The 15,059-nt window shown below is 40.4% G+C and overlaps 1 protein-coding gene across 1 annotated transcript; it reads left to right on the top strand.

Annotated features, from left to right (window-relative positions):
• The first annotated feature begins 620 nt into the window (after positions 1–620).
• Positions 621–12,602, top strand: LOC122335603 (NACHT, LRR and PYD domains-containing protein 3-like). Its single transcript, XM_043233448.1, is given in 11 exon segments — positions 621–698; positions 768–881; positions 1,073–1,186; positions 1,270–1,895; positions 1,898–2,764; positions 2,767–3,046; positions 6,524–6,700; positions 7,677–7,853; positions 8,657–8,830; positions 11,236–11,282; positions 11,358–12,602. Coding segments are annotated over 11 exon segments (3,183 nt in total). The 5' UTR covers positions 621–648; the 3' UTR covers positions 11,915–12,602.
• The last annotated feature ends 2,457 nt before the right edge of the window (positions 12,603–15,059 follow it).

Below are 15,059 nucleotides of genomic sequence, written 5' to 3'. Positions count from 1 at the left end.
TATTTATATAAGACCAAAAATTATAAAATTTAAAATATAATAGAACGTAAGAACGTAAAAATAAATAAATAATAATAATAATAGTGGATACTATATATATATATATATATATATATATATATACTGTATCAGTGAAACAACAGCCATACTTTCCTCTCTTAAACGATATAAAAACAGCTATTTTGTATAGAGAAAGCTTTTTGCATTTGCTCCATTTGTGCTTAAAGATTTGTTTTTGCAATCTAAGAGTCTTTCCATTTCCTTGACTGTTTTTATTTTTAACCATTTGTGTTTCAGAGGTGCTTTTAAACTTCTTTTAGGATATCTCCCAGAAAAAAAAACTTTGAATGAATTCGGAACATAAAGAGCAAAAATACTTCTTATACAGCTTCTATAAAACTATTCATCTTTGAGCATTGCCAGAATATGTGTTCTACATACCTCTGGAATACCTTTGGATTTTAATTTAAAAAGAAAATCAGTTGGCCACCATGTACATGGACTGTAAATATACAGAGTTGATGAACAGCTTATAAATCGTTATGTTAAACATTTTTACATTTTAAGATGTTTAATTAGTTACCATAGTTTTTGTGATTGTCATTTCCATCTAGAGTCAGTGTTGAGATCAAACTGTTCAAATCCATCATGAATGAAACACAAACATCTGGAGATGAAGATTATATTCCAGGCTGCAGGTACTTTAAGGAACACAATGAAGCTTTTCTCTTGTAGAAATAAGAGAATATAAATTTGTTCTGTTTTAGTTCAGTTCATCAGAAGAGATCAGAAGCAGAGCCCAGCTGTGTGTCTGTGAAGAGTGACTGGTCTATGGATCCGCCACTGTTGTTGAAGAGTGAAGATTTACAGCCTGGACTCAGGTATGACACTTATATGAAGTGAACAATATGAACTATACAATTTATATTATCATACATGATCAAATTTAATTTTTTTTGTCATTTGTCATACTTTGTATAAAATAATTATTAATTGTTCTTTATGAATTTGATAATAATAAATAGCTGATTTGTTACCTACTGTGATTAAGTTGAATAGTTCTCTGTTTTAGTTCAATTCATCAGAAGAGATCAGAAGCAGAGTCCAGCTGTGTGTCTATGAAGAGAGAGACATCTTTCATTCAGTCTTTAGATTTTAAGAGACGAGATATATGGCCTGTTCTCAGGTAGAACATTTCTGTAAGAGATATGATTTGAAGATGTTATGAATTATGCTTATGAATTATGCTTATTGATTTTTATCTTACAGTCATGAAGTCCTCAACACATTTAGATCAAATCTGCTGAAGAAGTTTAAGTGTCTGTGTGAGGGAACAGCGACGCAGAGAAACCCAACACTGCTGAATGAGATCTACACAGAGCTCTACATCACAGAGAGTGAGAGAGGAGAGATCAATAATGAGCATGAGGTGAGACAGATTGAGACACAATCCAGGAGAGAAGCAACAGAGGACACAGCCATCAAATGCAGTGACATCTTCAGACCTTTACCTGGACAAGACAAAGACATCAGAACTGTGCTGACAAAGGGAGTTGCTGGCATTGGAAAAACAGTCTCTGTGCAGAAGTTCATCCTGGACTGGGCCGAAGGGAAAGAGAATCAGGACGTCCAGCTCATATTTCCACTTCCTTTCAGAGAAATCAACTTGATGAAGGACAAAACACTCAGTCTTTCAGATCTTCTTCACGTCTTCTTCCCTGAAACTAAAGAAATGAAAATATCCAGCGATGAATATAAAGTGTTGTTCATCTTTGATGGTCTGGACGAGTGTCGCCTGTCTCTGGACTTCAAGAGTAAAGTGAAACTGTGTAATATATCTGAGTCAGCCTCAGTGGATGTGCTGCTGATGAACCTGATTGTGGGGAATCTGCTTCCTCTGCTCTCATCTGGATCACCTCCAGACCAGCAGCAGCTGATCTCGTCCCTTCTGAGTGCATCCATCGAGTGACAGAGGCACGAGGCTTCAATGAGACACAGAAGGAGGAATACTTCAGGAAGAGGATCAGTGATCAGAGTCTGGCCGACAGGATCATCTCACACCTGAAGTCCTCCAGGAGCCTCTTCATCATGTGTCACATCCCAATCTTCTGCTGCATCTCAGCCACTGTTCTTGAGAAGATCTTGAGTCGAGCAGAGACTGGAGAGATTCCTAAGACCCTCACTCAAATGTACACACACTTCCTGATCCTTCAGACCAACATCAAACATGAGAAAGACTATGAGAAGAACGTGACAGATGAAGACATGATCCTCAAACTGGGGAAACTGGCTTTTCAGCAGCTTATGAAAGGAAACCTGATCTTCTATGATGAAGACCTGAGAGAGTGTGACATTGATGAGACAGAAGCAACAGTTTACTCAGGACTGTGCACTCAGATCTTCAGAGAGGAGCTGGGCTTGTTTCAGGGGAAAGTCTTCTGCTTTGTTCATCTGAGCCTTCAGGAACATCTAGCAGCTCTACATGCACACCTCTCCTTAACAATAAAGAAGATAAATGTGTTTGGCCAAATCAAACAAAATTCTTTCTTTAATGTCTTACACATATTTAGACCGTTATCTAAGCTGCATCAGAGAGCTGTGAATGAGGCTCTAAAGAGTAAGAATGGACATCTGGATCTTTTCCTGCGGTTTCTTCTGGGTCTCTCAGTGGAGTCCAATCAGACTCTCTTAAGAAAACTACTGACACAGACAGGAAGCTGCTCTTACAACAAAGAGGAAACAGTTCAGTTCATCAAAAAGAAGATCAGGAGAATTACTCTTCAGAGAAATCCATCAATCTGTTTCACTGTTTGAATGAACTGGGTGATGATTCACTGATGCAGGAGATCCAGGGTTTTCTGAAATATGGAGAAATAAGAGAAACCAAACTCTCCTCTTCACAGTGGTCAGCTCTGGTTTATGTGTTGCTGACATCAGAGCAGAAGATGGATATTTTTGATCTAAAAGAATTTATTGGACAACAACATACAGGAGATGAAATTCTTCAGTATCTGTTACCTGTGGTTAAAGAATACAGATCAGTTTGGTAAGTAACACTGAAGACCACCCCAATGTATTATATGTTTTTAATAAAATTAACAAAATGTAAAGATCTAAGAATTCGATTTCTGCCTGTGAACAGGGGAGTTGTAGGTAAATCACTAAACCAGTTGAGGAGGTCTTTGTGTGGTCAGTCCCTCCAGAATTTTGCTTCATTGCTGAATTTTTTTTTTTTCAAAATTTGTGACAATACTTGTGCCATTCATTGTGGTGTTTTGCAGTAAAAAGACGCCAAAGCCAAAAAATATGTATTATTTTTCTGACCTGTAACATCCAGCCAGCAGAGGGAGCCCTCTCCCGAGTACTGACCCGAGCCGCGCCCTCTGCTACTACTTCCGGGTTAGGGCTATTTAAGCGTAGAGCACCATGTGCTCAGGGCGAAGTATTGCCAGCCTGTCTGCCTTACCAAGCGTTTCCATTGTTCCACTGACTACTTGTGTATGACTATTGCTTGCTTCATTGACTCACGGCTTCACGGATCATCCTTGTTTGTTACGGTAACCGATTACTACTGAACTTTGTTATCGACTTTTGCCTTCACTCGACTTTGCCCACGGATATCCCTTTGTGTATGTTTGCCTTCCGGACTGATATTACTGTTGCCAACCCTTGCTTGTTTTCGACCATCCTCATCTGTGTGTGTGTTTCAAATAAAACATCCGCAAATGGAATCGCAATCGGCTTCCGCCTCCTCCTTACAGAATACTTCGCCTAGCCAGACTCCAGCGGATGTAACACACGTGCAACAAGTGAGGACATACCAGGAGGTGCTATTGAAAGGTTACCAGTCCCAATTGAATCAACTGCAGTCAGCGAACGAACACCTCACCCGGTACATTCGGAATCTACCACCTATTACGTCTTCTCCAGCAGACTTCGCCTTCTTCCTAGAGCCGATGCCCAAGATGGCCGCCTTCTGCCCAGCGCCGCTTCCCAAGATGGCCGCCTGCCCAGCGCCGCTTCCCAAGATGGCCGCCTGCCCAGAGCCGCTTCCCAAGATGGCCGCCTGCCCAGCGCCGCTTCCCAAGATGGCCGCCTGCCCAGCGCCGCTTCCCAAGATGGCCGCCTGCCCAGCGCCGCTTCCCAAGATGGCCGCCTGCCCAGCGCCGCTTCCCAAGATGGCCGCCTGCCCAGAGCCGCTTCCCAAGATGGCCGCCTGCCCAGAGCCGCTTCCCAAGATGGCCACCTGCCCAGAGCCGCTCCCCAAGATGGCCGCCTGCCCAGAGCCGCTTCCCAAGATGGCCGCCTGCCCAGTGCCCGCGCCTCGTGCCAAGCCTCCAGTGCCCGCGCTCGTGCCAAGCCTCCAGTGCCCGCGCCGTGCCAAGCCTCCAGTGCCCGCGCCGTGCCACGCCTCAAGTTAACCCACCCACCCACCTCTTGCCACACGCCGACGATGGATCCCAGCAGCCCCTGCACTCATCCTCTGCCTCCACCTGAGCTCGCCATGGGTCTGCCAGTCTCCATCGCCGCTGTGGCTGAAGGATCCTCGCTTCGCCGCCCTGCCTCCGAGTCCCAGACTCCACCTCGGCTTGTGGACCCATCGGCTCCCCTGGGCTTCTAGCTCACTCCTCTCCACCGTGCTCCGTCAGTCCACCAGCTCCACCAGGCTCCATCGCCTTCCGGCTACGCCTTGGTCGGTCGTCGACCATCCGTCGCCTCAGGATTCCACTCCTCCAGCTTCGCCTCGTCCCTCCATCCCTCCGGCTCTGTCAGGCTCCTCCCTCCCCCCGGCTCCACCTCAGTCCTCTGTCGCCTGGCTTCGCCGCCGTCCTTCTCGTCCCCGCCTCCGCATCAGTCGCCGAAGCCCGCGGTGTCGCCTAGGACCTCCAGCGCCTCAGTGTCACCCTGGCTCTTCGGCTCTCCGCCTCCGCCTCAGTCTCCTCGACCACCGGCCCCGCCGCCATCGGTCGGTCCCATGGAGTCGAAGGCCGTTCCCCCTCCATGGCTCCTCCCTCTGTCGGCGTCACCAAGGACCAACCACGACCACGGGGACGTCCACGAAACCAATCACGAGAAACTGCCCAGGACCAACCATGACCACGGGGACGCCCATGAAATCAACCACGAGATTCTGTCCAGGACCAACCACGACCACGGGGGCCCATGAAACCAACCACGAGATTCTGCCCAGGACCAACCACGACCACGGGGACGCCCACGAAACCAACCACGAGATTCACCAAGGACCAACCACGACCACGGGGACGCCCACGAAACCAACCACGAGAATCTGCCCAGGACCAACCACAACCACAGGGACGCCCACGAGGACGTCCACAAAGAGCTCCAGGAGTCGCTCCTTGAGGGGGGGGTTATGTAACATCCAGCCAGCAGAGGGAGCCCTCTCCCGAGTACTGACCCGAGCCGCGCCCTCTGCTACTACTTCCGGGTTAGGGCTATTTAAGCGTAGAGCACCATGTGCTCAGGGCGAAGTATTGCCAGCCTGTCTGCCTTACCAAGCGTTTCCATTGTTCCACTGACTACTTGTGTATGACTATTGCTTGCTTCATTGACTCACGGCTTCACGGATCATCCTTGTTTGTTACGGTAACCGATTACTACTGAACTTTGTTATCGACTTTTGCCTTCACTCGACTTTGCCCACGGATATCCCTTTGTGTATGTTTGCCTTCCGGACTGATATTACTGTTGCCAACCCTTGCTTGTTTTCGACCATCCTCATCTGTGTGTGTGTTTCAAATAAAACATCCGCAAATGGAATCGCAATCGGCTTCCGCCTCCTCCTTACATGACCTCAGAAATCACTGTGCTCTGTAATTTATAAAAAGAGAAAACCGATAACTTCACTTCATGTAACGCTAAATAAAAATTTCTCTAAAATTACTCTTTAATTTTAAAAGTATAAAATGTTCCATTATAAAGTGCTCACTGTGTGATAATGTAATCAAGTATACTATGGAGCCTTTGAATACCCAATATCCAGTCTTTTTAAATCATTCAGATTGGATTAGCAGTTCAAAATTAGACTTTATGCAAAGGTAGGCGATTGCCTTGGGCCCCCAAAAGCCAAGGGCCCCCTAAAATACTTTAAATATATGAGATAGGCATTAAGTGCAGACATGCCAACTGTTGTTGGGAACAGTGTTTATTACCATGGCAATCGTTCTTCTTGCCAAAAAAAATTATGCATCTGAGAATGACTGTTGTCTTTTTCCTGCTGCAAAAACTCCTCCCTTTGTCTGCATCTGCGTCTTACATGTTCTTACATGCTTCTCATCCGTGCTTGTCAATCCATGTTGACATATGGGGCACCATTTTGCAGCAGCAAGCATCGCAACAAAAAAGAAAACTCAAGGCTGATCTAGATGTAATGTATAGGGCCCCGTTCCTATTTGCATACAAAACATTTGAAAATTTTAATTACTGAAACATACATTCAAAATCTAAAGGAAGGCCATTTACTTTTTTCCCAATCTAATTCTTTGTCTTGTTCTTTACACAGGCTATGTGGATGCAAACTCACTGCTCAGTCTTGTGAAAGTTTGTCTTCAATTTTACAATCCTCAATCTCAAACATCCTGAAAGAGCTGGACCTGAGTAACAATGGCCTGCAGGATTCTGGAGTGAAGCTGCTCTCTGAAGGACTGAAGAGTCCAAACTGTCATCTGGAGATTCTGAGGTAAATGCTTTCGATAAAACACATAAGTAATGCATGTTTATGAAATTGTAAAAATTGTAAATTGTAATTTTTTTTATAATTATCCAGACCAGCTCTATGTTTATTTATTTGTGACCCTGGACCACAAAACCAAAAATAACATGTATACATCATTACTATGTAGTACTGTACCTTTTGTAGAGAAATGATAAAAGGTTGCACTACAACAATTATACGAACTTGCACAAAAGCTCTGAAATATATTTTTAGTTTCTCATCTGCAATGGACTTCTTGAGTTTATCCTCTTCATTGCTGTATGCTTGGTGTGACCGTGTCAAGAATCTGAGTCTTAATAGCAAACAGATGTTCAAGGTTCTCAAAGTATTATGCAAATGGGAGAACCAGTTATAATGCTTCACACTGAAGCTTCTTATTGGCAACAAAAAGCAAAGTTGCAAATATTCCAGACAAAAAAAAAGAAATTCTCTCTCATATATAATCTTTGTGGTCTATATGTCTGCTCTGAAAGATGCTGAGAAGCTGGAGGATGACCTTGCACTTGTCAGACATGATGAAGATTTGGGCATTTAAAGAATGAGCCAGATTTGTGTCTTGAAGTGTGTCATGAATTCTTTCCAATGATGTTTTAAATGTCTGCCATGCATCTGGAATTGAAAAATACAAACAGATTGACAGTCAAAGCAATGTTAAACATAATTCAGTTTTTTAAAATTAAGAAAAATTATACAACTAGACTGTGATTTTGTATTTTGAATTGAGCTTGTGTATTGCTAAATTAAGACTATGACAGGACTATAAGGAATCATTTTACTTACAATTTATTTTGTACAGAGATTTGTATTTTATTCAGACCGGCCTCTGTTTCTTTTTCAACCTGTTGTATCTGAGTTTGAGTTTTAATTACGGAAACATAAATTCAAAATATAAAGTAAGGCAATTTACTTTTAAGTTCAATATGTTTTGTTCTTTACAAAGGCTATATGGAAGCAGTCTCACTGCTCAGTCTTGTGAAAGTTTGTCTTCAGTTTTACAATCCTTAAACTCAAACATCCTGAGAGAGCTGGACCTGAGTAACAATGACCTGCAGGATTCAGGAGTGAAGCTGCTCTCTGAAGGACTGAAGAGTCCAAACTGTCATCTGGAGATTCTGAGGTAAATGCTTTCAATTAATCAAATGCAAAACATCACTGCATAATCTTGAAAAATGTCAAATCTACAACTGATTTAGCGATAAGAAAAAAACAAGTGTTTCGTTGTTTGATTAACAAAAAAGCAGAAACATTATACTGCTGTGAACCAATATACTGTTACACACATCCATTTTCTTTACCGTCATAAGCTAGTGTGTTTACAAAGACAACGCACCTCACCACCCATTATCCATAAAAAGGTAATATATATCTTTAGCCATGCTATTTATATCTAAAGCTATATCTGGACCTTGTACAACAGGGTTCTGGAATCCAAAACTCTCCCTTTGTTAAAACCAGGAGAGACTTCTCCTTTAGGTCCAGGACATGGGTGAATGTCGCCTAAAAATAACAGGCATGAGATGATGATGAGACTTCCAGCACTGGAGTTGTATTTTGAGATTAAGGGCTTGGATGAGTGTAGTTGTAACAGGGAAAAGATAATATTCCTCCCATATCCAATAGGTATCACATATCATCTTTTTCAGAAACAATGTTTTTCAGACTAAAGGCAATTTCAAATTTTCAATAGAAAATGTAGAAAATAACATCAAATGGATTTAACTAATGTTTTTGCAGTAACACAACTCCACTGGTCAGCCATTTCCATCATATAATTTACTATGTGTACATGGCATTTTATATACATTTATTTTTAACATTGACCTTAAGACATGATCATGTAGGAATAATTAATGGCTCAAATAGATATACATGTGTGAAAGAGATGTCTCATTGTCATGTGGACTACTGCTGTGTTTTCAGATTGTCTGGCTGTATGGTGACAGAGAAAGGCTGTGGTTATGTGTCCTCAGCTCTGACTTCAAACCCCTCACACCTGAGAGAGCTGGATCTGAGCTACAATCATCCTGGAGATTCAGGATTGAAGCTGCTCTCTGAAAAACTAGAGGACTCAACCTGCTCATTGGACAAACTGAAGTATGTCTAGCAGGAATCTTAGTCCACCAGTATTTTCACCAGCTAAAAAAGTTATTTTTATATGTAGTAGTGTGTCAGTAGAAAATACTTTAAACAGTGCTGTAGCGTTGCAGGTAAGCATCTTGGAGACGTTGTTCTCCACAGTTTAGTCTTTCTCAGTTTGTTCAGTTGTTTCTTCATGTTATTGCAGACAGACTGATGATAATCAGATCAGATCTGTGTGCAGCACTGACTGTTGTCAGACTTCTTGAGCAAGCAATATTCTAGTGGCCTAAGACTTTTGCAGAGCACTATATGAAAAATAATGCGTAACAATTATTAACACATTTAACACACTTGCTCAGCACCCAGTCCTACATGAGTCATCTGACATTTCATACAGCTGATTGATAACAAATATGTGTGATAACTTACTGTGTGATGGAGTATGTCCTTTAAATTCAAGAGTGCAAACGTGAAAGTAATTTTAGACAACATTTCACTTTTTTACCTTTTTAACAATTGTAAGGGTCCCCTTTTCCTGCAGAATGGAATCCAGAGGCCCTGGTCGTTCGGCCTTTTCTTTGCGTCTCTTTAAAAACCACTGATATTTATTAATCTTTTGGGTTTCCAATTGTAGTACTGACCTTATACATAATTTTATCTGAATTTTGTTTACTCTCTTTTTGAAGTCCTTTTGTTCCTTTGGATATCCCTTCTCAGATTAGTCTTATTGCATTTACAGGTTTTGATTCACCTCTTTACACAATTTTGTGTTATTTTAGACACAATGTTGTCTGTTTTGCACAAAAACATAAAGACAATACAGAATTGTTTGTCTCCATGTAACACACAGTGGCATTTAAATTCTTAATGCACATTTGTTGGGTGAATTGTCTGGTACACTGAATCACAAAAGCTGTATAAAAGCATGCATGGTCATTTGCTCTATAGCGCTTGCTGTACTTTGATGTCACACATTTACCGATCTGTCTTTTGATGATGATTTGGTTCAATAGAACAAGCGTAATGATTCAATGAACTATATATAGTACTATTTACTTCCCTCCAGAATGAAGCAGCATTTAAATTAATTAAGTGAATAACTAGTGCTCTCTCCACCTTCAATACCATCAATCATTTCAATCATTTTTATTTATATAGCACTTTTAACAACACAGGTTGCATCAAAGCACTGTACAGTATAATGTAGAAGAGTACAATGACAGGGATGTATAATGACGAGAGTGACCAATTTCTTATTAAATGCAGAGACGGTCTCTATAATCAATTCAACGTTAAATCACTAGAAGTTAAGTGTCCCCAACCAAGCAAGCCAAAGGCCACAGCGGCAAGGAAACAAAACCCCATGCATACAGAATGGAGAAAAAAAAAACCTTGGGAGAAACCAGACTCAGTTGGGGTCAGTTCTCCTCTGACCGGACGCCCAGCACTTAACTTCCAGTTAAATTTTAAACGCAGCTGTGTCAGATAGTGTAAATGACTTAGTGTGTGCGTGTGTGTGTGTGCATCAGGATCTGGTGATCTGCACATCTAGGTTTTCTGGTCTCTGATGAACATAATCTCTGTGTGCTGATCCACCATCTAGTCTGGATACAAACTGTGAAAACAGATTGAGAAAGAGACAGGACCAATATTAGCGTAGATGCCATTCTTTTTACGAAGTCACAATGACATCATATTTTAGGAGTAGTGTTCCCGGTTCTAGCAAATCTAAGTAATGCAGCCTAAAAATCCTTTAACGGATTTGAATAATAAAAAGTATGTGTAGGCTAAATTAAAAAGATGTGTCTTTAATCTGGATTTAAACTGGCAGAGTGTGTCTGCTTCCTGAACAGAGTTAGGGAGATTGTTCCAGAGTTTAGGTGCTAGATAGGAAAAGGATCTGCCGCCCGCAGTTGATTTTGATATTCTAGGTATTATCAAATGGCCAGAGTTTTGAGAACACAGCGGACGTGCAGGACTATAATATGATAAGAGTTCACTCAAGTATTGAGGAGCTAAACCATTCAGGGCTTTATAGGTAATTAATAAGATTTTAAAATCTATCCGATGTTTGATAGGGAGCCAGTGCAGTGTTGACAGAACCGGGCTAATGTGATCATACTTCCTAGTTCTAGTAAGGACTCTGGCTGCTGCGTTTTGGACCATGATTGAGTTGAGACCCTTGAGCAAGGCACAGACCCCCATTGTGTGTGTTTACTGTTGTGTGTGTTCACTTATGATGGGTTAAATGCAGCGCACAAATTATAATAAGTATGGCTCACCATACCTGGCCACAAGTCACTTCCACTTTAAATGCGTAGCAACGATCCAGAACATCCTAGTCACTACATATTAACACTCACCACAATGAGTACCATAGCAACAGTTTGTTGTTGACTGATTCTATGTGTCTTTTCTAGTGTTGATCATGGAGGAGAATCCAGGATTACAGAAGGACTGAAGAAATGTACGTCTACACACACACACATACACACTGTAGTGATCATTGTGGTGTTATTAATGTCTCTGTTCTTGTGTTCAGGGGTGTGTTTTTTCACGCTGGATCCAAACACAGCACACACTAAACTCAGTCTGTCTGAGGAGAACAGAGAGGTGATGTGGGTGAGAGAGAAACAGCTGTATCCTGATCATCCAGACAGATTTGATTGTGTGCCTCAGGTGTTGTGTAGAGAGAGTGTGTGTGGACGCTGTTACTGGGAGACTGAGTGGAAAGGACATGTGTGTATATCAGTGTCATATAAGAGCATCAGCAGGAAGAGAGGTGATGAGTGTATGTTTGGACGTAATATTCAGTCCTGGAGTTTGATCTGTTCTCCTCACAGATACTCATTCAGACACAATACCATAGAGACTGATCTCTCTGTGAAACCCATCATCAGCAGAAGAAGAAGAAGAACAGGAGAGTATGAAGATAATATTTCTAGAATAGGAGTGTATGTGGATGAGAGCGCAGGAACTCTGTCCTTCTTCAGCGTCTCTGACTCAATGAGACTCATCCACACAGTCCAGACCACATTCACTCAGACACTCTGTCCTGGGTTTACTGTTTATCCTGGATCATCAGTGAAACTGTGTTGAAGAACAGTGAGATGTTATGAGTCTCTTCATACTACAGCTCAACTTCTGTCACTGAAATAACTGAAGAAATGTCACATTATGTCCCCACAAAGATCTGTACCAAAGTTTGACCTAGAAAGTAATAGAAACAAAATAGAAACATTTTTTTTTTCTGTAAGGGGTAGGTTTAGGTGTAGGGTTGGTGTAGGGCAATAGAAAATACAGTTTGTACAGTAGAAAAACCGTTACAGATATGGAGAGTGCCTATAAAACATGGAAACCAGCGTGTGTGTGTAGTGTCTCATCAATCATTTGTTTTGTTTCTGTTTAAATGTAAAAATGTCCCAAAAATGATTGAAGAACGTCATTAATTTCTCGGTTGTTTTTGTACAGAAATAATAAAACACTGATAAATCAACTTGATGTATGCAATATGTTTATTATTAGTGAAACCATATTGTTAACAGAGCATGAAGACTGGACATGTTGTATAGGTCATAGATTTTTTCAAAGAACTTGTTCATGTTTATTACATAGAAATACCAAGTTCTCATTACTTTAGACAAGCCTGTTGACCTTTTCCCACCACAGGGCAGCTCACTTTTTCTGAACATGTAAAATGTACATTTATTATTATGTTTGTTTGCCTCTCTGTGACCATATTATAGTTCAATGCAGCTGAATTCTCAATAAAGCGGTTTTTAATTGATATTTTTTCTGTTGTCAAAAAATTGAATTAATATGAAATAATGACTTAATCACAATTCGATAAGAACATAACCAGCTCTACCTTAAGCTACTCTTCATTTATAATCGTCATCTAATCTAAACACTGTCGCATACGCAAGAATTGTCATCCTAACATTACAGTGACTTTGTGAACTTTCATACTCTGTTACGACTTTGTCACAGGTTTTCTCAGCTCTGTGACACTTACGGTTCTTGTGGCTTTTTTTAGATAAGAAGATAGAGAGAGAGAGAGCTGGTGAGCAAAGTACTTGATTTTAACGGCATCTGAAACCATGTTACCAATCGTATATTTTATTTTTCTGATCTCTTGCTCAGGTAAGATATTGTAATATTCCTAAAAATATCATCAGGTCTGTGTTTTTATATCCTGTGCTGTCGCGAGATCTTTAGAAACACTTAAATTGAAATGTTTGTGTCCTGAAAAGCCAGCGAAAATGGATCTCTTTCTGTCCGACGGGATCCAGAGAGTCCTTCACGTTCTGAAAGTTTAGAAAGTTTGACGGACAGCTCTGGAATTTGTCTACTGGTACGTCATTTACGAGATATTGTTCAAATCACTGAATGTAATTTTTCTGGGTTTTTTTCAGCAATTTCTGTCAAACATCATCCTCTGTTGCGTGCGCCAAATAGCCATGAAACGGATTCAACCGATGATCCACGAAAAAGATGACAGAGCTAACATACAGATCATCCTGACGTTTACCAAATTACAATGACAAGTCGATAAAACAATTCGTAAAAAATCTTATTCTGGTGTAAAGTTAAAGCATTACAACAAATGAGTATTACAAGATAACGGTGAGAAATATTAACATCACTTTCATTACATTTGTGAGAGACAATGCACTAGACAATTGTGTAATGTAAAAAAAAAATAAAAATTTTATATGATTTGAAAATGATTTAAAAAGAATAAAAACGTGGCAATAAAAAGAACATTTTGACTAGTTAGAGTAACAGAAGTTGATTTTTGAAGTTCTATTCTGTTCATTTTTCCTATTCTTTTACAGAAGATAAAGCAAGTCTGTTCCAAATTCGTAGACGCCATTAAAAATATGTGCTTTCAGCGAGCAGAGAAATATCGGGATATGATCTCTTTCCTGGTAAAACTCCAAAGGACACGTGTCACAAGTTGGAGTTCTGTTAATAACAACCGCCAATACATTTTACTATTACGTTAACAAAGCCGTTTTCCAAGTATTTTAAATGTGCGTGTACATTTTTTCCTTGACTGAGCCCAGTGGGGTCTACTGTTTTTACATTTTCTTTTCCGGAAATCAGTAAAACATGCGTTTAATGGATATGTTTTTTACATTTGCTCAGTTATGTATGCAGTTAATCGGAAACGCCTATAAAATGTTCTAATAGATGAATTTTTATTGTACTGGAGACTGGAGTACTTTTATTGTTTTGGGGGGTCTTCTGTGTTATTTTCTCGTTATGGTTGTTTTGTTTTGCTAATAAAATTGTCTCTCATTTTTGAGAGACACAGTTGTATCTTAGGATTAGCATTCACACTTGATTTAGGACACCTACCAGATATTCAAGAACTGAAAGACAAAAGATTACTGTCTCAGGGCTTCGGCTTCCTGCTCTTAGAATGTAAATCACAATACACATTTAGCTTATACTTTTATATTGGAATCTGTGTTTAACCTTTATAAATTTGCAATACAACAATCCCCCATTTGATAGTTTTAATGACTCTCACATAGCACAAATTTAATCCTCCTAAAATCCATTCTATAGCCTATGTGTAATAACATAAGCTCCATCTTGCAGTCATGCAACTTGAAAAAGTTACAGGCACATATATCTTATTCTGTGTCTTTGCCTAGATTTACTTAGGTTGTAATAGTTCTTTTCATAACTCTTGACAAATACGACATGGATGGTAATATGTCGTACAAAACTACATGATGACACAATCATGTAGCATAAGAGTGGAAGCCTTGAAGTCCATGGCGTCTGAATAACTGTGACATCTGTTTCCTGTAGTCCAATTAGAAGCACCTGTATTTCCTCAGACAAGCCCATTGGGCCTTCGGCTCATTTAATGCAAACAAATCTCAATTTCTCACTAAATGCTGCAAAATTTCAGAAGTACTATAGATGATAAGCTAACTCTCTGCTTTGATGAATTCTCTTGAGTTCCAATCTTAGGAACTAGTAGCAAACACTAGACTTTGGACTTTTAGTCAAACTCAACATTCCCCACCCAAACTGTGAGCATGAATATGAGCATGTGTGTGTTTGTAGTCATGCTGTGTGTTCTGTATTGTAAAGTCAAACTTTACTACCCTGCTCATCCCAGACATTATTTTGCAGAACATGAAATAAAAAGAACTGGTAAGCTACACTAAACAATAGGAACACACACAAATAACAACATGATAATATGGAATACCATTATATG

Source organism: Puntigrus tetrazona, chromosome 3 (genome assembly GCF_018831695.1).
Source record: "Puntigrus tetrazona isolate hp1 chromosome 3, ASM1883169v1, whole genome shotgun sequence".
In the NCBI taxonomy this organism is placed as follows: Eukaryota; Metazoa; Chordata; class Actinopteri; order Cypriniformes; family Cyprinidae; genus Puntigrus; species Puntigrus tetrazona.
Note: the sequence above shows the minus strand (reverse complement) of the source record. Positions and strands in the feature narration are given on the sequence as shown.